This window comes from Capra hircus, chromosome 24 (assembly GCF_001704415.2).
Source record: "Capra hircus breed San Clemente chromosome 24, ASM170441v1, whole genome shotgun sequence".
Lineage (NCBI taxonomy): Eukaryota > Metazoa > Chordata > Mammalia > Artiodactyla > Bovidae > Capra > Capra hircus.
Window position 1 is genome coordinate 26092404 of NC_030831.1, and position 27114 is coordinate 26119517.

Sequence of the window (27114 nt, forward strand, 5' to 3'; positions counted from 1 at the left end):
TACTGTATCACTCCTTTACTCTGTGCTTGAAACTGAGCCAGGTACCAGCAACGTAATGTAGAGCATGTATGGACGTGGGCATGTGACTAACAGATTCTAACAATGGAACATTCCATAAAACGTACAAAGTACTACAGAAATACACATAGAGAAACATCAATCCTATTTTGGATGAGAGGATGAACAGTTAACAATTTCAGAAAGGTGGAAATGTTTGAAGTGGATTGAAAGATGAGTGGGGGTTGGTAAGATAGATGATCAGATAGAAGCATTCCAGGTCGAGCACAGCATGGAAAAGACATGGAGGGGAGTGGACCAGTGTGAATAAGGCAGAGGCGCTTGGCAAGTGGGGTTGTTGGTAAGGAGTAACTGGAGGTGTGAGGGCAGAGGTCAGCTGGTTAATGGCTATGTGAAGGAATTTTGGGTTTTATTCCACAGGCAAAACAGAGCTGGGAGCCACTGGCTGTTTTAAAGCAGGGGAGTGCTGTCTGTGGGGTCGCACAGAGTCAGACACGACTGAAGCGCCTTAGCAGCAGCAGCAGCAAAGTGCTCAAGTCAGAGTTTTAGAAATGTTATTCAACTGGAATATAGATTGCCAGCATCCATATCTAAAGACCAGAGGCTGGGAACCTAGTTAGGAGACGGCCACCATAACCTCGTTGAAAACAGTGGGGGTCTGGGGTAGAGGTGGGGCTTTCTTGATGGTTCAGCGGTGGAGAATCCACCTGCAATGCAGGAGACAGAGGAGATGGGTTCAATTCCTGGGTCAGAAAGATCCCCTGGAGGAGGGAATGGCAACCCACTCCAGTATTCTTGCCTGAAAAATCCCTTGGACAGAGGAACCTGGTGGGTTATAGTCCAAAGGGTCGTAGAGTTGGGAATGACTGAGCTACTGAGCAAGGGGTAAAGATATGGGTGCAGGATGGAGGGAAGGCATGGGGACAGAGAGCTTACCTGGCAGAAGTAACTTTCCATGAAGTTCATATTCAGCCCTCCTTCTCTACATTCCCTCATAGAATTTCTTCTTAGTGTTCCAGGATATTCTTGACATATCTCGGGTCCTCCCGACATTTTAACTCCATCTGTTAGTTCAAATCCTGTCGTTCTTTCTCCTCCTCCCAGATCTTGCATTTCTCTGCCACCATACTCATTTGTGTAAACTCCTAAAAGTGTTGATCAAATTAAATTTTACTTTCCAGTAAACTATATTTTAAATCTAGTAAACTATATTTTCTCTAGCGTATTGTAAACTAAAAATTAGTAACTTTAATGTATAATTTCTTCATTTAGGTATGCAGTTGTAAGCGAGCAAAGAAATAAAATGAAGGTAATACATAAAGAACGGAAATTATAAATATGATATTTAGTTCAAAATAATATTATTAACCAATTTGTTAATTCAGTAATTATCTGTTGTCTGTTATGTGTGTTAGTCGGTCAGTCATGTCTGACTCTTTGTGACCCCATGGGCTGTAGCCCACCAGTCTTCTCTGTCCATGGAATTCTCCAGGCAAGAGTACTGGAGTGGGTAGCCATACCTTCTCCAGCAGATTTTCCCAATTCAGGGACTGAACCCGGGTTTCTTGCACTGCAGGTGGAATTTTTTACTATCTGAGCTACGAGGGAAGCCCATCAGTTGTTGAGAGGTTACTATATGTTGTACTGGAATAAGAGGGCTCCCTAGAGGTTACAAAACCCTATCTATACTTTAGAGAGTTTGATTTCAAATTGGAGGAAAATACCCAAATTCTAAAAGTTAAAAAAAAAGTATAAGAATACTCAGTGTATATATATTAGACTCTAGCAGAGGCACTCCAAGCTTTTAGAGAAGAAAACATGGCTATGATGAGGGCAAAGGTTTGCATGGAGACTCTGGGATTTGCATTTGAGTGTGAGGAGTGAGTAGAAGTCTGTTACAGTATTCTATATAGATGAGATAAAAGGGTGGCCTAGACTATGCAAGTGCCATTGACAGAGAGTGTTGACAATGGAACAGTCCTATGGCTTTCATATTTTAAAGCTGTTGAGTTTAGGTACAGCATTTCGAACTTCTTATTCTGATGTTGTTCATTGTGCTTTGTTCAAGGTTTGTAGACTTAATAAGGGAATAAATGCATAAATAAATCCTCATGGATTTGAAGATTTGTCAAGTCTTGAGAACTGATTGGGTGTCAGTGAATAGGAAGCTATGAGAGTCAACAATGAGTTTCTGCTTTTGAGGTGGAAGGTGTTGGTGTCATTAACAAAAATGGATGCCTCACGGGGAAAAATAAGTTTAAAGACTAACATCTCCTGCCTTTTGAATGTGGTCCAGTTCTGTAAGTTATAAACATTCTATGTCTTTTCCATTTTGAAGAGTTCAAAGTGGAAAGGTCATGATCACAAGTTTGAAAAGGACTGAAAAATAACAGAATTGGTAATATTTATTTACCTTGAAAAGAAGCAAGATGGTACAATTATTTTCAAAATATGAGTTTTTAATTAATTGCTCTTTTTATTAGACTGATTTTGTGAATTGTAGAAGCAGAGGCTAGCCTCAATAAATGAGCATACATCTATTTAATAGGGTTGTTTTTAAGTTCAAATGAGTAGTTTTTAATAAATAACAATTGCTCTATTAAACAAAAAAATCTCAACCAAAATTGACTTTTGTACTTCTCTATTTACAGAAATCCCAATCATCACCTGTGTACTTTCTGATGATTACAGAAGATTTAAAAAAATACCAGCTTAAAAGAATAATAATTACTGTAGGTTTTTCTTTATCATTTAATTTGCAAATTAGTCATCTAAAAAAGAATGATAGGAACAATTGTAAAGATAAGACGGTTGGGAAATAGTAAGGTATACAAAGACAGAGAACAGAGTTCCTTCTTAGTAATTGAATTGTTAAAACTTAAAAAAAATTTTTCTTACCTGAGTTGTCAACGTACTCAATTACATTTGCATTAGTGCCTGGTATGCATGGTACACCAATATTGGTCAGAGCCTAAAGGACAGGAAACATTTTCCCATTTGTAATGATTCTTTTCTTTCAATGATTATACAGTGGGCTTGTTCTCAAATTATCTGAGACATTAAAAAGAAAAACGCTAAAAGCAATGTGAACCTTATTGATAAAGGCTTTCTTGGTTACTGTCACCCAATTCTGATGCACCTTTGATTTCTCTTGGTTCTCCCTTTTGGCTCTCTCAGAAAAAAGAACAGTCTAGACTGTGAGTGATTCCCTGTGTCTTGGTTCAAGAGTTTTGAAGCCTGTGAAGGGGCCACCTGTTATTGATGAACACTTACCCCAGGATCGGCCTGTGCACCTTCCACTGCCCACGAGTGAATTGCTCCGTCGGAACATTCAGGAACAGGCTCAAAGCCAGCCCCGCCGCCAGGGGCGCCTCCATAGTCACAGCAGATCAGCAAGAACGGGACCACTGATGGGGAAAGGACAGGAATATTGGAATTACCAGTGGGACCACAGTAAAAGAAAACGACCTACCCTTATGATTAAATTTGAATCCCTAATTTAACTCCACTTGATCAATAACCTCAGATATGCAGATGACAGCACCCTTATGGCCGAAAGTGAAGAGGAACTAAAAAGGCTCTGATGAAAGTGAAAGTGGAGAGTGAAAAAGTTGGCTTAAAGCTCAACATTCAGAAAATGAAGATCATGGCATCCGGTCCCATCACTTTATGGGAAATAGATGGGGAAACAGTGGAAACAGTGTCACTATTTTCTTGGGCTCCAAAATCACTGCAGATGGTGACTGCAGCCATGAAATTAAAAGACGCTTACTCCTTGGAAGAAAAGTTATGACCAACCTAGATAGCATATTCAAAAGCAGAGACATTGCTTTGCCAACTAAGGTCCATCTAGTCAAGGCTATGGTTTTTCCTGTGGTCATGTATGGATGTGAGAGTTGGACTGTGAAGAAAGCTGAGCTCCGAAGAATTGATGCTTTTGAACTGTGGTGTTGGAGAAGACTCTTGAGAGTCCCTTGGACTGCAAGGAGATCCAACCAGTCCATTCTGAAGGAGATCAACCCTGGGATTTCTTTGGAAGGAATGGTGCTGAAGCTGAAACTCCAGTACTTTGGCCGCCTCATGCGAAGAGTTGACTCATTGGAAAAGACTCTGATGCTGGGAGGGATTAGGGACAGGAAGAGAAGGATGATGAGATGATGATGAGGCAGAGGATGAGATGGCTGGATGGCATCACTGACTCGATGGACATGAGTCTGAGTGAACTCCGGGAGTTGGTGATGGACAGGGAGGCCTGGCGTGCTGCGATTCATGGAGTCGCAAAGAGTCGGACACGACTGAGTGACTGAACTGATCTGATTCTAACATAATTATGAAAGTTTCAGAAAACAAGGTGAATATTGGTGAGATACCAAAATCAGTGTGAGCTTCAGACTGCAGTCAATTTTTACTTGTTACAGAGTATTCCAATTACAGATGGTATTATACTATTAAAACAGATGAGTTCCCCCCCCCCACCCCTGCCCTGTCATTACTTAGGGAAGTATTAAAGGAGAAATATTCCTCAGAGATTGTAACATTTGGCTCATCTCCACTCTGTCATCCTCTAAAGCAATGTTAAAGATTGCTTGGAGAATCCATTGAACATTATACCCTCATATTTAGATCTTTGACTAGGTCCTCTCTAGTGACCACAGGATGTGGTCTGTCTCTTTTTAAAAAAATTTTAAATTTATTTGCTTAATTATTTTATTATTTTTGGCTGTGCTGGGTTTTTGGTTGCTGCACGCAGGGGCTTTTCTCCGGTTGTGGCAATTGGGGGCTGCTCTTTAGTTGTGGCGTGTGGGCTTTTCACTGCTGTGGCTTCTCTTGTGGCTGAATACAGGCTCTAGGCCCACAGGCTTCAGTAGCTGTGGCTTGTGGACTCAGTAGCTGAAGCTCCCAGGCACCAGAGAACAGAATCAATAGCTGTGGTACGTAGGCTTAGTGTCTCAGGAGCATGTGAGATCTTCCCGGATCAGGACTTGAACCCATGTCTCCTGCATTGGCAGGCAGATTCTTTACCACTGAGCCACCAGGGGAGCCTGTGGTCTACTTCTAAAAGCTCCCATGCGTGATACTTCTTTTTCATTATCAAAGTGTTATTGTGAAGTAAGTCTTATTATTTCACAGAAGGCAAAAGCAAGGCCCAGAGAGTTCGATACTGAAACTCGAAATAAAAATCTTAACTTATCTACTTAAAAATATTGTAATATATAGTGGAACTATGTGTAACTTTGTTCTGTGTTTTCCAAGTCTCCTATAAATGTATTATCATACCTTCATAATTTAAAAAATAAAAATTAGAAAATAGATACTAAAAAAAAAACAAGGCTCAGAAAAGCTGGGTAACCATGGAAAGACTCAGACAATTGAATTTAGAAGATGGGGTTCACCCCTTCTTCTCTTTGGCTCTCCTTTTCTTAGACTGTGCAGCTTTAGCATAGCTTTTGAACTGTGGTGTTGGAGAAGACTCTTGACAGTCCCTTGAACTGCAAGGAGATCCAATCAGTCAATCCTAAAGGAACTCAGTCCTGAATATTCATTTGAAGGACTGATGCTGAAGCTGAAGCTCCAATACTCTGGCCACCTGATGCGAAGAACTGACTCACTGGAAAGGACCCTGTTGCTGGGAAAGATTGAAGGCAGGAGGAAACGGGGACGATAGAGGATGAGATGGCTGGATGGCATCACTGACTAGATGGGCATGAGTTTGAGCAAGCTGTGGGAGTTGGTGATGGACAGGGAAGCGTGACATGCTGCACTTCATGGGGTTGCAAAGAGTCGGACACAACTGAGTGACTGAACTGAAGTGAGATGAAGTCCCCTCAAGGTCAACCCCTGCCTATGTTTGTAGTACCAGCCCTCATCACACTGTCAGACACATCCTTTATTTCTTCTCTGCTGGAGTCCTTTATTGCGGTTGCTTGTACTCTCATTCTTTTGGGACTGTGCACATGGATTTTTTCTTCTTCTTCTTGTCTAGTAGGCTAGCTCCTAGTCATCTGTTAAAACCCAACTCAGAGTTTACTTGCTCTATGTAGCCTTTTCTGATTGTTTCTTACTGTCTTCTTCACTCAAACAGCAATTTGAACCTGTCTGTTATGGTGGTGATTTAGTTGCTGTGTTCGACTGTTGTAACCCCATAGACTATAGCCCACCAGGCTCCTCTGTCCATGGGATTTCCCAGGCCAGAATACTGGAGTGGGTTGCTGTTTCCTTCCCCAGAGAATCTGCCCCTCCCAAGGATCAAACTCAAGTCTCTTGCATTTCAGGCAGTCTCCTGCCTTGCAGGTGAATTCTTAACCAACTGAGCCACCAGGGAAGCCTGTTATGGTACTTCCCTATTACATTGAGACTCAATGCAAACTAGTTTTTATCCTCCACTGGACTCTAAGAAATCAAACATTTTTTTTTCATGTCATAAACCCAACACCAAACATAGAAATTTCTTGATAATTTTGCACAAAATAAGAATGTATAGAATATATTTCATCAAAGAGACAGAAAACTAATTGCCTCCCTAGTGTTTCTGGAGGGACGCATAAAAACAGAACTGTTCAAATACTTACATCCTAGGACCAAGAATCCCATGATGAGTAGTCCAATGCCAGCAGGACCAAAATGTACATTATCTCCTAGTGGCTGATAAACACCAGGTTGACCTCCAGCATAACCATTTGTGTCACCAGCATAAGTATTTTTGTCAATACCAACACCAGTTGTATAGCCATTAGTGGCAACATGTCTGGAAGTAAGGCCATATTCAGTGGTAGTACTTCCACTTAAATTTGTGCGATCAGTTTCCCAGCCACCGTTTTCAAGGTCAATAATAATTGTACCAGTACATGTTCTTTGAAGAGCATCTGTAACAAAGTTTAAAATGAAAGAAATATTTTATACATGTAGGTTAATAATTGTTGGACGATACAAAACTATTTTCTCTTTGCATAAATACTTATTTCAGTGTCTTAATTCCTACCAATTCAATAACCCCCCCCATATTGTCTTTTGTCTGTGACTCAGTTTTTAAATCAAATCATTATGAGTAAATATTAGTGCTTGAGAAAAACTGTTCCATGTGTTGAGAAACATACACAGTAAACATCACGTTATGTGTTGGTCAGCAGTGTGTTATAAGCCCATGTGGAGACATTTCTAGACTGTGTTGCATACTTCTCCATATTTTGTTTGCTGTTTTACTGTCTTTCATCTTCAGTTCTTTTTTTTTTTTTTTTTTTCCTTTTATAGGCTGACAAAACCAACAGACTTTGAGCAGGTTGGTCTGTCATTTGTATAGAAATCACCTACTGATAAAACATCATATCCTCAAACTCATAACTGTCAGTTCAAACGACTCATAGGAGGGAGAATTTGGCACTGTTGGAGGTGGGGGGTGGATTTTCATTATTAATAAAGTGAAGAACTTTTGTTTCACTATCAGATATTCCAAATTTGCTTTCTTCTTGTCCTTCGAAGTTTCGGTAAATTATTGTCTTTGTGGCTAAACATGAGAGGAGAGATCTTTGTGATTTGTTTCAACTTAATGGCTCCACACTTGCTATTGATTTCAGCAAGTTACTATAATTGTTATTGTTGTTCAGTTGCTAAGTTGTGTCAGACTCTTGCAACCCCATGAGCTGTATTATTTCCACTTTATAGATGTAAGTTTTGTTGTCAGACTTTGTTCATCATTGTCATTCTAGAATCTGGCACAACGGCTAACGTTTGGTTAGAATTCAACACATAGTTTCTGAATAAATGGATACGAGTGTTCCTGAAAGCAGGTGATAGAGACAGGCTCACATCCTAGTCTGTGTGCACGTGTGCACGTGTGCACGTGTGCCCAGTCGTGTCCGACTCTTTGCAACCCCCTGGACTGCAGCCCAGCAGGCTCCTCTGTCCATGGAATTTTCTAGGCAAGAATTCTGGAGCAGGTTGCCATTGTCTACTCCAGGGGGTCTGCCTGACCCAGCGATTGAACCCACATCTCTTGAGTCTCCTGCATTGGCAAGCAGATTCTTGGCTACTGCACCACCCAAGAAGCCCACATCCTAATCTACCTGAAATCAAAATCCATGTCATTTCAGTCAAGCTAAGCTGATTCTATTGTTATTGCTGTGTCAGAGTACAACAATTCTATTGTTACTGTTTTTGTTATTTTTATTATTATCATCAGATCCAATGTTTATCCCAGAAAACTATATTTTTTAATGACAAAGCTAATGTTCCCTACTTGCCGTAAACCAACAGTTTCAGTAAGCTTAAGTTTCAATTTCCCCTTCATGTGTCCAGTTAAGCTTGATGTTGGGTGTAAGAAAAGGAGTAAACTAGCAATTGCTTAAGACAATTTCAGCACTGAAATAAGCTCTATCTGTGGATGGAATAAACATTTCTATTTGTAATATACTTTCCTCCTAGTGATCTAACCTAGTTTAAAGCTGTTGGTCTTGAAAAGTAATAAACTTGCTAATTCCAAATTGTTTACATGAAGTTGTACATCAAGTAAGGATCATATAAAGTTAAGCTAGCTTGGCTTTGTGTCTATTTGAAAATAATTTTACAATATCATTAAAAATTTTCAATTACCGACATTTATAGGAACTAACATTTATTGAAAGTCAGCACTTGTCTAGCACTTTACTGTAATGACTCCTTGAATGTGAAAGTGTTAGTTGCTCAGTCATCTCTGACTCTTTGCAACCCCATGGACTGTATAGCTCACTGGGCTCCCCTGTCCATGGAATTCTCCTGGCAAGAATAATGGAGTGGGTTGCCATGCCCTTCTCCAGGGGATTTTCCCCACCCTGGGATTGAACCCAGGTCTCTCACATCGCAGGCAGATTCTTTACTGTCTGAGCCACCAGGGAAGTACCTAATAACTCCTTAAGTACTTCTAAATCCATAATGTTACTGTCCCACTTTATGGAAGAAAATCTGAGGGATAAATGGGTTAAATAACTTCTCTAAAATTTGTAGCTAGTAAGTGATGGTACAATATACCAATCCAGTTTCATCTCAGAGCTCACTGTCCTAACCATAAATTATAATGTCTCTTGTATCATTCAGGATTTGATTCTATAATGCCCAGTATGATAACTTTTGTTGGAAAAAGGGTACTTCAAAATACAATAATTAAAATTTTAGTTTCTGAATGTATATGTATATACAAATTCCATATATATATAATATAACTGTATACATAAATATCATGAGAAGGGAAAAAAATAAGTTGATTTCTTACCATCAATAGATAGAATTGTTCCTTCGTATTTTCCCCCAAGTATTTTGTATTGTTCCATAGTAACTTTATTTCTCAAAGTAATTGCGGCTGTTTTTGAGTCAATAGCGAGCAAGTCAGTTGGATTTCTTCCCATTACGTATCTGTTTTTGAAAGACAGTGGTACAAATTAATGTTAGTTATGTAGAGAGAGAGAGATTGACTTTGATTTTTTTTTAAGGATAATTGCTTTACAGTGTTGTGTTGGTTTCTGCTGCCATCCAGCGTGAATCAGCCCTAGGTAAACATACATTCCTTCCCTCTTAGACTTCCCTTCCACGCCCCATCCCCTCCCACCCCTCTAGGTTTTCCCAGAGCTCGCTGTGTTACACAGCAACTTCCCACTAGCTATCTATTTTACATATGTTAATGTATGTGTCTCAGTGCTTGTCTCTCAATTTGTCCCACCCTCTCCTTCCCCTGCTGTGACCACAAGTCTGTTCTCTATGTCTCTGTCTCTATTCCTGCCTGCAAATAGGCTCATCAGTACCATTTTTCTAGATTCCATAGATTTGCATTACTATACAATATTTATTTTTCCCTTTCTGACTTCACTCTGTGTAATAAGCTCTAGGTTCATCCACCTCACTAGAACTGACTCAATCATTCCTTTTTATAGCTGAGTAATATTCCATTGTATATGCGTACCACATTTTATCCATTCATCTGTCAATGGACATCTTCCATGCCCTAACTTATTATAAATAGTGCTGCAGTGAACATTAGGGTACATGTGTCTTTTTGAATTATGGTTCTTTCAGGGTATGTGTCCAGTAGTGGGATTGCTGGGTCAAATGGTAGCTTTAGTCCTAGATTTTTTTAAAAGAAATCTCCATACTGTTCCCCATCATGGCTGTATCAGTTTACATTCCCACCAACAGGAGGGAATGTAGGAGGGTTCCCTTCTCTCTATACCCTCTCTAGCATTTATTGTTTGTAGATTTTTTGATGATGGCCATTCTAACTGGTGTGAGGTGATGGTTTTGATTTTAAAACATGTTTCCTGCCAGTAGATGTAACCCCTGGATATAATTTTCAATCAGTAGAAACTTTGTCTGAGGACATTCAGAAATGGAGGGAGATTTAAATTTAAGAAAAAGAATTAAGCAACCACTTGTGATGGAATGTCTATTACATCCATTTGGATGTCTGAATAATCCCTTGATACTTTCAGCCTCATTTTCATTTGATTTTGGTAGCATCAGAACTGTCCTGGACAACCCAGATACTGGGACTTCCTGGACTGCTGCTAATTCTAAACTTTTCTCTTACCAAAGAAGTTATTTCTTCAGAGCTTGGCTTTCATCCCTTTTCTATTTCTAACCCCTCCCCATATACACAGTGAATTTACAGGATTTCTTGTGGATTCCAAACTCCATCCTTGTCTTGCACCTCTATCCTGTTCTCTATTCTCTTCCTCTCTTCATCTTTGACTTTGAAGTTTTCCTTCCATTTATATGTTTGTTAGACCTACATTGGTTAGAGAACTCTCTGTGTTGGGCTTTGTGGTAACGTGGGGAATAGAACTTGGAAAGGAGTCAGAAGTAGGGGTGTGATCTTCCCTCAGTGAACTCACATCAGTGGAGTACAAGAGAGCTTATCAGCAATGGTGGTGCGAAGACCGTAGATAGTGGAATCTGAAAACAATTCGTGTGGATGATCTTATTTATAAAGCAGAAATAGAGACAGATATAGAGAACAGATGTATGGATACCAAGGTGGAAGGAGGGGTGTGATGAATTAGGAGACTGGAACTGACATATATACTCTATTGATACCATGTATAAAATAGGTAACTAATAAGAAGCTACTGTATAGCTCAGGGAACTCTAGGCAGTACTCTGTGGTGACCTGTGGGGAGGAAACCAAAATGAAGGGATATATATATATATGTTTAGCTGAATAACTTTGCTGTATAGTAGAAGCTAACACAACACTGGAAAGCAACATGCTCCAGCTCCTGCTCAATCACTCTGTCGTGTCCAACTCTTTACGACCCCATGGACTGTAGCCTACCAGGCTCCTCTGTCCATGGAATTCTCCACTGGGGCAAGAATATGGGTTGCCATTCCCTCCTCCAGGGGATCTTCCTGACCCAGGGATTGAACCCATGTCTCTTGCTTCTCCTGCATTGGCAACTGGATTCTTTACCACTGAGCCACCTGGGAAGCCTTAAGCAACTATATTCCAATAACATTAAAAAAAAAACAAAACAGTAATGGCACAGTGTGGTAAGAGCTATAATACTCATATGGGTGAGTTGACTACAGAGCAAAAATCTTTTAAAACTAATTTGTGAGATCTTTCCACCCCACCATTGTTCTTGACTACAGACACTTTTCAAAATACATGTGCACATATAATACAGTGATTTTTCAGGATCAAGTAGAAACATTTGGATATGTAGAGTTTAAAAAAAACTACAAAGCATGACCTTTTCCTTAATGTAACCAACTTTTTCATATCAAGGTTATTGTTGATCAATATTAAGTGCTGATTAAAGTAAAAAAGTAACTCATATGAGTTAGCTAAATCTAATTGATTTCAATGGGTGGATTTGCAATGGGAAAATCAATCAATCAAATCTTCCAAGGGGAATACCATGATATGTAGAAATCAGCTAACTGATCAATAAAATATCTAAACACAGGAGTGTCAAACTTTCAAGATACAATTATTTTCACATTTTAAACCTTCACACTTTCCATCTTACATTTTTCACAGATTTTTATACTTTCTTAAACACTCTAAGTAACAGTTCACCAGTTTGTATGTTATATGATTGAATTTCAAAAATAGTGAAAACTATTTTAATTCAGATACAGTTCAATATGTGGTGAAAATTAGTTGGAAAAAATCAGTCTTACCTAACAGTTGTTGAAGGCCGACCAGTGTCAAGATCCAAAGCTACATAGTCTCCTACTTTATAGTTTTGTCCCATATTACTATTTATTGCAAATGTCCTTGAACCTGGACGGAACACTGAGCCTTCAATTACATTTAACACGGTCACAGAGACTGCAGTTGCTGTGAGTTTATATTGAGACATAATTGATTGATGGAATTCAGCTTTATTTCTAACACCAAGACTAAGCTGCAGATTATTCATAGCTTCAAAATCTAGGGGCTAGAAAATACAGAGTGAAATGGTTTTACTAGAAGGAGAAAAAGCATTCTAGAGGAAAAAGAAATTATTTGATTAGAGGCAAAAGAAATTCTTATATCTTTAATAAAATATAAATACATATAAGTACACAATCTATTCTTACTTTATGTTCAATTCAATACAAACACATGAAAATACAGTAAGAAAAAAATCCAGTAGTCTTAGATCCTTTGTTGAAAAAGTTAAAAATGTGTGAGTTCTAACTGTCCACCAAATTAAAAAATTTAAAATAATACAGATGCTCAAATCCATTGATTTTGTAGTGCAAAGAGAGCTTATGTTAGTTGCTATCATTTCACGTTTCTCAGAAAATAGCCCTATTTATTACAAACAATGGGCCAAATACATCTAGTCTCAATCATTTGACTGATTTTATCCATAAAGAACTATTTACAAGAAATTTTATTTTGTATATGTAATTTCTTTCAATAAATCAAATAATAGAATAGAATATGTAAATAATGAAATCCATAGTTTATTCAATATATCCAGGAAAAAATTCATTTTACATTATAAAATTATCAAGTAGTCTTTTTCATTATGAAAGATGTTGTCAAAATCCACTACTCATATAATCCACAACTATGCAGTATGCATGTAAATACCAACTACATTTTTCTAAATTTTCACAAGAGTAGATTAGATGACCATCAATTCACACATTGAGCTCTCCAGTTAGCTAAAATTTTCAGTCTTTGCTCTAAAATTATCTCTATTTGCAACTCCAAGAATGGTTTTAAAATTATGTATATATACACATCATATGCAATTATCGTGGTGGACGGGGGAGCCTGGTAGGCTGCCGTCTGTGGGGTCGCACAGAGTCGGACATGACTGAAGTGACTTAGCAGCAGCAGCAGCAGCAGTCACTAAGTCATGTCCAACTCTTGCGACCCCATGGAATGTAGCCCACCACGCTCCTCTGTCCATAGGATTTTCCAGGCAAAAATGCTGGAGTAGATTGCCATTTCCTTCTCTAGGGGGATCTGCCCGACCTAGGGGTCGAACCTGGGTCTCCTGCACTGCAGACAAATTCTTTACTGACTGAGCTACCAGGGAAGCTCTATGCACTTACTACATGCATATAATCCTAACACAAAATTGATACATGATGTCACACACATCTGGGAAAAAAAATCAACATTAATCCCATTTTAGATAGAGATATTGAGGCCAGATAGATAAATCAATTTTCTAAAGTAACATCATAGTTTAGAGTGTAATAGATTAGGACTCAGTTTTCCCAGCATGGAATTCTAGATAGGATTGTGGAAAAAAGAATGTGAACTTAATAGCTAGAAAAGTTGAGGTTTGAATGTCAGTTATCCCACTTACTAGAGATGAGAACTGAGCAAGTTACAAACTCTCTCTGAACCTCAGTATGTGGGCATAGAACCTAATGGCAGGGATACTGTAGAGAATAAATTAAGGCATGTGCTCAATGAGTAAGTGAATGGGAACTCTAGGTATGGTGACATTTATGAAGACATACGAGACAAATGATCACACATTCCTATAGGGACACAATTCCTCAGGAGTTCATTTCCCAGGGCAGTTTTGAAGGAAGGAAATAGTTAAAAAAGGATTGCACTTTACCATGAGGAATACGTGTTGCATGCATCAGATACAATCCATGCACAGCTATTGCAGATTTTAAAAAATTGACTGACAAGTCTAACAGCAGAGGGTGAAACTTTCACTGTCGACTCCCTAGGAGTCAGACATTTTTTCTCATTGAATCCCAGAGAAAATTCTACTGCAGTTAAATTGGTGGATAAATAATGTAGTGGAGACACAGAAGAACTCTGTTGACTGGGATGATCTGGACCAAATCTCTAGTGTATGTATGCCTGTAATAAGCCTGGGTCAGCAGCCAATGTGAGATGAGAATTTGATAATCCTACAATTACAGTGGGCTTCCCTTGTACCTCAGCTGGTAAAGAATCTGCCTGAAATGCAGGAGACCCCGGTTTGATTCCTGGGTTGGAAAGATCTGTTGGAGAAGCGATAGGCTGCCCACTTCCGTATTCTTGGGCTTCGCTGGTGGCTAGGCTGGTAAAGAATCCACTTACAATGTGGGAGATATGGGTTCCATCCCTGGGTTGGGAAGATCCCCTGGAGGAGGGCATGGCTACCCACTCCAGTATTCTGGCCCAGAGAATTCCATGGACTGTAGTCTAATTTTAATTTTGTAAAAAACTCTGGATAAACTAACAACTTTTAATTCATATGATGAATATTGTTAGTGAATAATAATTGATGTACAGTATTGACAAGGACACCTTTTTTTAGGCCATGTTGAATCTGATTCAAAATAAAATTCTTCAAACTGAAAGGATTAATCAATTATTGTTGCAAGCATAAAACAAGATTCATGTTTAAAAATGCTTTCCCTTTATATGATCCGTGAGGGGATATTGTATTGATAGGAAAGAGTTTCAAGTAAAAACTTCAGTGCCTATTTTTATAAAATGATATGAGCAGAAAAACTCTCTATAAAAGGCTCTATATCATATATAACCCTAAAACACAGTAATTTTTATTCTTTTACCTATTCAAGTTTGTGAAGTGTCAACATCATTTTAAGATTACCACTTTGAAAAAAGCCAAGAAAACAAAATATTGGATAGGATATAATATAATAGAGTACCATACCTTAACAACCTTTAAAGTTCCCACATTTGTTCTTTCATTCATTTCTATTTCAAACCAATTCCCCTCATTTCCAGAGATGAAGAAAATGACTGCCATCCAGTTAGCTGAGAACTCCTCATCCAAATCTATTACTCTAATCTGGAGCAAATTTGAATTCAGAGTATTTTCTTCAATGCTTATGGATTGCTGAAACAACAAATAAAAATATTTTAGCACAAACTATGTGAGAAAGAGAATTATACTAGTTTTATATCGAATGTTTATAATTATTCATGATATAGAAAGGGGGTCCATGTTTGTGGTCTGACTTTTCATTGTTCAAATAAGGGTTTTTTTCATATGTATTATATAAACAAACATGAGATGAAATATGTGTGTACCTTTGTGTTATGACTTAAAAATAACTAACATGTACATCTGTAAAGAGAATTGTTAGAACAAATTTTAGAAGGTAAGGAAACTAAAGTTATTAAATTCAAGGACTGGACTTTGCTGGTGGTCCAGTGGCTGAGGCTCCATCTTCCAGTGCAGAGGGTAGGGGTTTGATCCCTGGCTGGGGAACTAAGATCCCACATGCTGCATGGTGCCACACACATACACACACACACAGACCCCAAACTTTGGGACTTTCCTGGTGGTCCAGTGGCTAAGACCGAAAGCTTCTAATGCAGGGGGCCCAAGTTCAATCTATGGTCAGGGAATTAGATCCCACATGCTGCAACTAAGACCAGGTGCAGACTAATAAATGAATACTTTTAAAAAATTCAAGGACTATTACTTACTGTTGGCAGTTCTATGTATGGGATGTTATCATTGACATCGAGGATTTTAATGTTGCATTCACACTCTGCTGACATACCATCTGCCCCACCATCTCGGTCTGAGCCTCTTACAGCTAGAGAGTACTGGCCATATTGCTAAAAAGACACAATAAACAATATCACAGTTGATGTAGACAGTTCTTATTTTGTCTTGTACAAAGATCTTTTAAAATGTTTGCTCAACATTTGCATAAATCTATGTTGAAGATAGAGGTAACACAGAATGTTGAAAATTCACAAATCTCACATGAATCAATATGAAGTTGCCACTTCTATTCTTAACAATGCCTATCCAGCGTTATTTAAAAGAAGCAAAAATTTTAAAAGCCCTCATTCCTTATTATATGCTGAAAAATAATATAAAGGACGAAGCAGACCAGAATTGTCAGGAGGGGAGAGATTGTTTACCAGGAATTTATAGAATGAAAATTCTGTACCTAAATTATTAGCCCCTGAATGTGCAAGTAGAATAAAGAGATAGCAAATGTTTGCATTTCTGGGGAGTGGCAGGATGTGGCAGTACAGTTACTGATGATCTGTTTTCTTGATTCTATTCGATGGTACTTAAATTTTTAGAAGCTGGTAAAAGCCATGAAGCCTTTTCTAGATATATGTATGTGTGCATCCTCACTCAAAGTTCATATACTTTTAGAGGATTCATAGTTAGAGATGTCTTGAGGGCTCTCCACAAATCCCAGGTTAAGAATATCTGCTCTGAAAAAAAGGGAGAGGCCTCAAATTAATAAGATTAGATATGAAAAAAAGAGAAGTAACAATGGACACCACAGAAATCATGAGAAACTACTACAAGCAACTGTACACCATAAAATGGACAACCTGGAATAATAAAGACAAGTTCTTAGAAAGGTACAATCTCCCAAGAATGAACCAGAAAGGAACAGAAAATATGAACAGACTAGTCACAAGTACTAAAATTGAAACTGTGATTTTAAAACTCCAAACAAATAAAAGTCTAGGACCAGATGGCTTTGCCAGTGAATTCTATCAAACATTTAGAGAAGAGTTAACACCTATTCTTTTGAAACTATTCCAAAAAATTGCAGGGGAAGGAATATTCCCAAACTTATTCTATGAGGCCACCATCACCCTCTTACAAAAACCAGACAAAGATACCACAAAAAAGAAAATTATAGGCCCATATCACTGATGAAAATGGACATGAAAATCCTCAACAAAATACTAGCAATCCAAATCCAACAATGCATTAAGAGGATTATACCCAATGATCAAGAGGGATTTATCCCAAGCATACAAAGATTTTTCAGCACCTGCAAATCAATCAGTGTGATACATCACATCAACAAATGAAAGAATAAAAACATATGATCATCTTCATTATCATCATCAAAAGAAAAGCTTTTGATAAAATTCAATACCCATTTATGATCAAACTCTTCATAAAGTGAGCATAGAAGGAACATACCTCAACATAATAAAGGCCAAATATGATAAACCTACAACTAAAATTCTACTCAGTGGTGAAAAGCTAGAAAATATTTCCTCTGAGATCAGGAACAAAGGAACAAGACAAGGATATCCACTCTTGCCACCTTTACTCAGCATAGTTTTGGAAGTCCTAGCCACAACAATCAGAGAAAATGAAATAAACTAAATCCAAATTGGGGAAGAAAGAGTAAAACTGTCACTATTTGCAGATGACATGATACTATATATAGAAAATCCCAAAGATGCTATCAGAAAGCTAGAGCTCATCAATGTATTTGGTAAAGTTGCAGGATACAAAATTAATACACAGAAATCTGCTGCTCTCACAATGAAATCTATACTCTCACAATGAAGGTCAGAGAGAGAAATTAAACAATTTTGTTTCTCATCACATCAAAAAGAATAAAATACCTGGGGATAAACCTACCTAAGGAGACAAAAGACCTGTACTCTGAAAACTATAAGATGCTGATGAAAGAAATCAAAGATGACACAAACAGATGGAAGAATATACCATGTTCTTGAATTGGAAGAATAAATATTGTCAAAATGACTGCAGTACCCAAGGGAATCTACAAATTCAATGCAATTCCTACCAAATTACCAATGGTGTTTTTCACAAAACTAGAACAAAAAATCTTAAAAGTTGTATGGAGACACAAAAGATCCTGAAAAGCCAATGCTCTCTTGACAAAAATGAAGCTGAGAAAATTAGACTTCCTGACTTCAGACTATACTGCAAAGGTACAGTCATCAAAACAGTATGTAACTGATACAAAAATAGAAGCATAGATCAATGGAACAAGATAGAAACCCAGAAGTAAATCCACGCACCTATGATCAGTTAATTTACAACAAAAGAAGCAAGACTTTACAATGGAGGAAAGACAGTCTCTTCAATATTAAGAGGTATTCAGTGCTGAGAAAACTGGACAGCTACATGTAAAAAATGAAACTAGGAGATTCTTTAACATCATATATAAAAATAACATCATACACAAAATAGATTAAAGGTTTAAATGTAAGACTGGATATTATAAAACTTTTAGAAGGAAAGATAGGCAGAACAGTCTTTCATATAAATTTCAGCAATATTTTTCTCTGAGCCATCTCCTATAGTAATGAAAATAAAAAAAATAACAGGACAGCAATGGAGAAACAGACATAGAGAATACACTTATGGACACGGGGAGAGGGGAGGAGAGGGTGAGATGTATGAAAAGAGTAATGTGGAAGCTTACATTACCATATGTAAAATAGATAGCCAACGGGAATTTACTATATGGCTCAGGAAACGCAAACGGGCTCTGTTATCAGCCTAGAGGGGTGGGATAGGGAAGGAGATGGGAGGAAGGTTCAAAAGGGAGGGGATATATGTATACCTATGGCTGATTCATATTGAAGTTTGACAGAAAACAATAAAATTCTGTAAAGCAATTATCCTTCCATAAAAAAAAATAAACAAGTGAAACCTAAATAAATTCAAAAACTTGTGCACAGCTAAGGAGACCATAAACAAAATGAAAGGACAACCCAGAGACTGGGAGAAAATGAGTTGAACTCAAGGGATTAGTCTCCAAAATTTACAAACAGCCCATGTGGCTCTATATATGAAAAAACAAACAACCCGATCAAAAAAATGGGCAGAAGATCTAAGTAGACATATATTCAAGGAAGACATCAGATGGCCAAAAGTACCTGAAAAGATGCTAAGCCTCACTAAAAATTAGATGCAAATCAAAACTACATTGAGATACTACTTCACACCAGAGGTAATTTCAGCCAGAATGGCTGTCATCAAAAAATCTACACACAATAAATGCTGGAGAGGGTATAGAGAACCCTCTGCATTGTTGTTGGGAATGTAAATTGCTGCCGCCGCTATGAAAAATAATATGGAAGTTCCTGAAGAAACTAAAAATAGAGCTGCTGTCTAATCAGCAATCCCACTCCTGGGCAATATCCAGAGAAAAACATGGTTTGAAAGGATACATGCACCCCAATGTTCACTGAAGTGCTGTTTACAATGACTAAGACATGGAAGCAACCTAAATGTCCATTGACAAATGAATGGGTAAAGAAGATGTGGTAAATACGTACAATGGAATATTACCCAGCCATTAAAAAGAAAGAAAGAATGCCTTTTCAGCAACATGGGTGAAACTGGAGATGATCATACTAAGTGAAGTAAGTCAGACAGAGAAAGACAAATATCATATGATATTGCTTTTATGTGGAATCTAAAAAAAAAAAAAATGATGCCAATGAACTTATTTACAAAGAGGAAACAGGCTCACAGACTTAGAGTACAAACTTGTGCTTACCAGAAGGAAGGCTGGTTGGGGAAGGATAGATTGTGGGTCTTGGATTGACTTGTACAAACTGCTATATTTAAAACAGATAAGCAACAAGGACCCATTTTGTAGCACAGGGAGTGAAAGTGAAAGTGAAGTCGCTCAGTCGTGTCCGACTCTCTGCGACCCCATGGACTGTAGCCTGCCAGGCTCCTCTGTCCATGGAATTTTCCAGGCAATAGTACTGGAGTGGATTGCCATTTCCTTCTCCAGCGGGTCTTCCCGACCCAGGGATCGAACCCAGGTCTCCCGCAGTGTAGACAGACGCTTTACCGTCTGAGCCACCAGGGAAGTCAACTCTGCTCAATATCAGTAACAATTTAAACGGGAAAGAATTTGAAAAAGAATAGATACATGTATGTGTATAGCTGAATCACTTTTCTGTATACCTAAAACAAATGCAACATTGTTAATTAACTATACTCCAATATAGACTAAAATTATAATAAAATAATATGTGCTCTAGTGGCTTGCCAGTGACCGCACAGTTCCTTTATTGTTTAGCGTCCTTCACCAGTACAACTCTTTTCATGTTAAAGGTATCCCACTGGGCTCCTTAAGAAAGTTTGAGAGGGGAAAAAACAGCTAAATAGTCAATTTTTTCTGATGGTAATTTTCAAACAAGTAATAAAGGACATAGTGATAACCTGGAAACTGATGGCATTTGGGTTATTATAGAGCACTAAAATAATCTGATTTATCCTAAATCCTGAATTGTTAGCAGGGAGATGGTCATTTAAAAATAGCTATAGCACTTAAAATTTAATTTATCAAGTATAAAATAAAATTTCCTTATTTATAACCCTGAAATTATGCACATCAGTTATATTCTATCAATATGAAAAAACATAATGAAAAGTTGCTATTTTAAAATTAAATCAAGGGACCACATGGTATTATAGAAACCATGTGATGCTGATTCTCATTTGGTAACAATCAGTAATTATTTTTAAATTTGTAAGTGAATGGACTGGTCTGGATGTTACTGAATTCCTCTCCATCCTTCTGATTCTGTGAGTCATTTCCCAAAGTAATCAGTGGGCTGTCAGTATGTGAGACATAGGAAGAGAAAAGGGAAAAAAGAGTTCTCTTGTCAAATGAGCCTATGATAGGCTGGATTAAAGAAAGATCAGCAAACAAAACAAAAAAGAAAGATAAGCAAGTTTCTTAACCTGTAAAAATTCTTGGGGCTTCTACTGTGTTCACCTGCATTGTGACTCACCAAGATGGGGGACATTACAGCGATTGTTTCTTAAATTTATTTCATTGTAGAACATACTTGGGAAAAATAGAGCTTTTACATCGACCTTGTGTGTATTTTTATGTACTTTTAGAATGTAGTTTTCTCAAATTGAGACAAATTCAGTAAATTAAATGGGAAATGAGTATAAAATCTATTTGAGGAATTATTTTCATCTCACAGATATTTCTTATGTCATTCCCATTATGTGAAAAGTTTATGTAATCAAAATTTTAAATTATTGTTTTCTTTTCCATTTCTTTTCCTTAGAACTCTTGCTTTTAGAATCAGTTCCATTGAGACTACAACCCACTGAAAAGAAAAAAAAATACCTCTCTGTCTAGAAAATTATTCATTGTTCGAATTTCTCCAGTGTATCTGTTGATAATAAACATCGGTGAATCTGAAGGTTCTTGTCTTATGATCTTGAAGGCTATTTTTGAGTTCAAATTATTTGGTTCATCTGCATCAGTGGCATTGAGTACCATCACCAGTGTATCTAGAAGTCAAGAAAATTGATTGCAAATGGACAATTTGCATTTTTGTTGTAATATAGTATACTGCTTTTCTAAAAAGTTAGTCCATGTAATGGGAACTCCACCATTTCCCCTTTCTATTTTTTCAACATATCAATATCTTAGCTCCTTTTCTATACCTTTGTCTTGATGAAAAGATCACATTTTACCAGGAACTATAGACATTACTGATATTTAAAACACAAGGAAATATTTTCTTCTGCTTTTACATTTCTTATTCTAGTGTAATTATTTTTTAAAGGCTTCTATGGTGAAACAAAGTGATATAAGGACAGACTAACTCCCCCAGCTACAGCACTTGGCTTCACTTGGATGTGATCTTGGCTTCAGTTTCCGCATCTATAAATGGGGATGAAATTGGATTATCCTCACTGAGTTCATGAAAGAATGAAATAGTTATATGCAATAAAATTATGTGAAGTTCCTATTGAATAATACACATTCAGTAAATATATTTTATTATTTTATTTTGCGTGGTCTCTAGTAAAGTGCTGGATATCTAGTGGTTTAAAGAGATGCGTATGTAATTACATACTGCATCTGTTCTTCACCTTTTCCGGTAATCTTGTTGGTAGTTTTGATGAAGGATGCTGGAAATGTGCGGAGCTGCAAGCATTCATAAACTAGACTTTTCTATACTCAATTCTGCACAATTGGCCTTGTCTTTAGACATAAACTATCAGCTCCTGTCTCTCTCTCTCAATCTCTGTGTGAATTTATTTCAGCAGTTTTAAGTGTTTTCAGAGGCAATTATTTCATTAATTATGGTGCATTCATACAATAAAATCTCATGAAAATCTTAAATGATGAAACCTGTATTTCCTAATATGAAAATGTGTTCAAAATATATTTAAAAATTCACACTGTAGATTAGTATGTAAAATATGGTCATATTTGTTTCTTCTTTGGAAATATGTTTATATATATTTACATGATTATAGAAAGTATGTACCTAAGTAACTAGTGATTCTATTTGCCTCTGAATAATGGTACAAAGGAGAGCAAAGAATGCATTTTATTACATTTTTACTCACATTTTGTGAAATTTTTATAGTATACCTTCTTATAGTAGTATTTTTAAAAGTTTAAAATATAGGTATAATATTTTAACAAATAAAAATTAAAATGTAAGAATTATTTGAATTTACAAGAAATCATATTGCTTAAAGGAGAAGGCAATGACACCCCACTCCAGTACTCTTGCCTGGAAAATCCCATGCACAGAGGAGCCTGGTAGGCTGCAGTCCATGGGGTCGCTGAGGATCGGACACAACTGAGCAACTTCACTTTCACTTTTTGCTTTCATGCATTGGAGAAGGAAATGGCAACCCACTACAGTGTTCTTGCCTGGAGAATCCGAGGGAAAGGGGAGCCTGGTGGGCTGCCGTCTATGGGGTCGCACAGAGTCGGACACGACTGAAGCAACTTAGCAGCAGCAGCAGCAGCATACTGCTTAAAAGTATAATGGTAAGTTGAAGTTTTGAATTTAAATGAGACAGTATCTCTGGTGTTTTTTGATATATTTAGGACAATCTTCAGTGGTAACCTAAGAAGTTAATACACTGTCTGCACAAGTGATTGAAAATTTGGCAGTTAAAATATTGCTTTTAACAGTAATCCACAAGGAAGTAATTGCACGTTTAGATTGTGAAAGCTCTTGAGAGTAAATACTGGATCTAGTTTCTAGATTTTCTGGTTCCCTTCCACTGGCATCACTTGAGATGGTCACCTTTAAATCCACATGGAGGACCAAACAGGATTAGATTTAAAATACATTTCAAATACATAAAATCGGTGATTTGACTAAAAAGCAAACAAAACATATATTTATTAATACGAAGGGGGAAATGCTTGTTTTGTATTTAGTGAAAGTTAGTCATGTCCGACTCTTTGCGACCCCATGGACTATAGGCTCCTCTGTCCATGAAATTCTCCAGGCAAGAATACTGGAGTGGGGAGCCGTTCCCTTCTCCAGGGGATCTTCCCAACCCAGGGATCAAACGCAGGTCTCCCGCATTGTAGGCGTTTTGTTTTTCTTTGCTGTCAAAAAAAGCTCTTGAAGATTATGAACACCAAATAGATTATCTAGAGGTGATTTCTGTGAGTTAAAGTAGTTAAATTTTTTTTAAAAAAGCAATATGAGTAGAAGCGAATGAGATTCCCCTTTAAGTAGTCAGTGTGTGTGTGTGTTAGTCACTCAGTTGTATCTGACTCTTTGCGACCCCATGAACTGTAGCCTGCTAGGCTCCTCTGTCTATGGAATTTTCCAGTTAAGAATACTGGAGTGGGTAGCCATTCCCTTCTCCAGGGGATCTTCCCTACCGTGGGGTTGAACCCAGGTCTCCTGCATTGCAGGCAGATTCTTTTCCCTTTGAGCCACCATGGAAACCCTCAAAGTAGTCAGACTGGGAGGCTAAATTCTCTGCACAGTGCCTCTGTCATCACTGTGCAAAACACTCTGGGAATTTTTCCTTAGGAATCTACTACAGAGGTGGTGTGTGAGCAAATTCCTCCCATTTCTTTAGCGTTGCTTCTTGTATATGACAGCTGGAGCTGCTTCCGTGGTTGAAGGGAAAGCCATCATGGAGCCTTCCTCATGCCCTCCTGTTCTACATGCTTCTCCAAACTTATCTTTCACATTTGTGATGTAGTATCTTGACAGAGTTTAGCCTCTAGATGCCTGACTGTTAAGAATGATCTGGAAACCCAATAGTCTTGTTTACTTAATAAAGTAGAATACTTACTTGCATTAGAATTTTCTTCTATTTCTCCTACAAAAGTAGACATAGAAAATACTGGAGGGTTGTCATTTATATCCAAAACCCTGACTCTAAGCTCAAGAGGTTTCTCTAAATCTTGCCCCAGTGAATTCAGAGCCCGACAATAGATCTAGGAGAGAAAAGAGGAATAATTACATGGTGCAACCCATAATTATTAAGTTCTCGCTTTCTCTGAGCATTACGCTTAGGTATTGTGGGAAACTAAAAGGACAGTGAGACATATGATTTCCTACTCAAAGATAGGCAGAAGCAGTACTTACAAGGGGAGGCAAACACAAAGTCAAAATCCCATTTGAGAAAAGGTAACATGATAAGTTATATAAAGGAAGAACAAAATAGCTATGACTTCATAGGAGGATGTAATGATTGAGAGATCTTCAAAGAAAATTTCAGCGGGTGAAGCAGACAGTTGACAGAGTGTTCCAAGAAAAAGGATTCATGTGAGGAAGGAAGTGAAGTGGCAAAAACTCATTGCTTGGAATTAGGAATAGGGGTTATGGGGTTTGAGAATATGACAAAGGAGAGTCACACAGGGGCTTCAAAATATAGCATTCATAGGATAAGTGGTAGCTATGTGGGTGTTTATATTATTATTATTTGTTTTTGTTGTTCATTCGTTCAGTCGTGTCTGACTCTTTGTGGCCCCATGGACTGCAGCACACCAGCTTCACTTATTGGGTGTTACATAAGTGTTATGTGTACTATTTTGCCTATTTGATATACAATAAGTCCCCTACATATGAACCTGCAAGTTGCAAACTTTCAAAGATGCAAATGTATTATAAATCTATTCCAGTACAGTACCATATAGCCAATTGTATTAGTTGGGTACCTAGGCTAACTTTGCAGGACTTACGAATGCACTCCCAGAACAAAACTCATTGGTATATAGGGAACTTACTGTGCGTGTGTGCATGCTCAGTCACTTCAGTCGTGTCCAACTCTTTGTGACCCTATGGACTGTAGCCCACTGGGCTCCTCTGTCCATGGAATTGTCCAGGCAAGAATACTGGAGCTGGGTTGCCATGTCCTCCGCCAGGGGATCTTCCTGACCCAGGGATCAAATCTGCCTCTCTTACCTCTCCTGCAGTGGCAGGTGGTTCTTTACCACTACTGCTATGTGGGAAGCCCAGGGAACTTACTGTGTTTCATACAAAAATGCGTGTGTTTCAAGAGAAGCTAATAGGCTGGCATGTTGATTTAGACTTTTCAGGGAAACATTGTGGGAGACAAGGCAGGAATACCGATATGGAATAGAAGACTAAGGAATTAAAGCAGTTTGAGGCATACAGACAAGCAGTATGAGTGAAAACCTGTAGGCATAGATTACTATTTGAAGGCATTTTGGAAAATTATGGGGTTTGAATTGGAGAGGTTACAAAATCAAAGAAAGATATTAAAATTTCTCTATTTTTGTTTTTAAGGTGTTAACAAGTGTTGACCCTAGTGATAGATGGAAATTGATTAGCAGCCAGTGGAGCAGTCAGAAGAGAGATGAAAGAACAAAGTAGATTGATTAAGGTTCTTGGACAGGTAATTATGGGAAAATAGCTAGCTCTTGTGATAAGTCATTGGGAAAAAGCAGAAAATCGATCCTTTTTTTGGATTTAATTCAGAACATTTCTGAACTGGAGGAGAGAGAATTAATTATGGGAGTTTGTGATGGAAGGCCTCAGACTTTTTAACGAAGCGGGTCATCAGGTCAACTGCGTAAAGTGGAAATGAGGTTGAGAGTTTGAAGTTTTGTCACAGCGACTGTGAAGAATAGAGTGAGATTCGTTAAGGGTGAGTTAAAGTTTCTCCAGGGCACATTCTGAGCTCAGGGGAGTCGAGCAATATGAATTTATCATCAAGTACGTTCACTCAGGAAAGGCTCCATCTGGAGTTCCAGAAATCATCATTTGGCATTGGAGTTAAGAGGAACTGATATTTTCAACTGAATTAAAGATAAAGAAGTAAGTTAGGCACTTGCTTTTCTTGACAAACATTTAGCTTGACACGGGAACTGAGGAGAGGTTAGCCCTTTTGCTAAGGCTGTTAAGCAAACACTCCTCTTTCTCTTAATCTTTTGTTTCTGGGCATTGGATGCGCATGAAATAAGAGACAACCACAAACGCCCAATATTGGGACTCTTGATATCAAATACATATGATCTGAACTTAAGATATTTCAAAAGTAATATAGGCCTGAACATACATATGCATGCACTTACAATGAAAAAAGGGGTGACCTCTCGATCAACTATGGATGTTATATTAATTTCACCAGTTTTTTGATTAATAACAAAGATTCCATAAGGTGGCTGATCAATTCCTACTCCAGAGATGCGGTATGTAACTTGCTGGTTTGCAGCGCAGTCTGAGTGAATCTGCAAAGAGAGCACAGGTGAAAACCTTACAGAGAGGAAGTCAAAAGGGCGACTGTTTGATGTAATAACTATCTTTCTGGAGAATTGTTGAATGTGAGTTATCCTGTTATCTTTTGAGAAATGTTGGAAATAGGAGTTATTTTCCTAGATAAGTGGAATAATTACAGTTCTAGTATTTTCAGCAGTACATGACAATGTAATAAAAGAAATTCAATTTTAGTTTCTACCAAATAAGAAAAAAGTAAAATATCACTCTCATAAATCTAAATCTGTGTAGTTCTCATTCATGCTTTCAGTCATTCAACATTTAGAATGGATCATATTATTTTTAATGTCTGTGCTAATGGTGAGGTCAGTAGGGAACTTTTTACCCTCTGAAGGAGTTTCTCAATGTTATTATATAACTTTGATCTTCTGATTAAATGTTTTTTT

At 37.7% G+C, this 27114-nt stretch overlaps 1 protein-coding gene across 1 annotated transcript in view; it reads right to left on the reverse strand.

Annotated features, from left to right (window-relative positions):
- Positions 1–27114, reverse strand: part of DSG1 (desmoglein 1) — a 44713-nt gene that overhangs the window by 6803 nt on the left and 10796 nt on the right. The window contains exons 5-15 of the mRNA XM_018039432.1: positions 26527–26682; positions 24279–24423; positions 21331–21497; positions 15899–16033; positions 15117–15302; positions 12163–12422; positions 9260–9399; positions 6588–6881; positions 3292–3425; positions 2917–2989; positions 955–1163 (exon numbers count right to left, since the gene is read on the reverse strand). Of these exons, the coding sequence (XP_017894921.1) occupies positions 955–1163; positions 2917–2989; positions 3292–3425; positions 6588–6881; positions 9260–9399; positions 12163–12422; positions 15117–15302; positions 15899–16033; positions 21331–21497; positions 24279–24423; positions 26527–26682 (1899 nt within the window). The remainder of the gene's footprint in view (positions 1–954; positions 1164–2916; positions 2990–3291; positions 3426–6587; positions 6882–9259; positions 9400–12162; positions 12423–15116; positions 15303–15898; positions 16034–21330; positions 21498–24278; positions 24424–26526; positions 26683–27114) is intronic.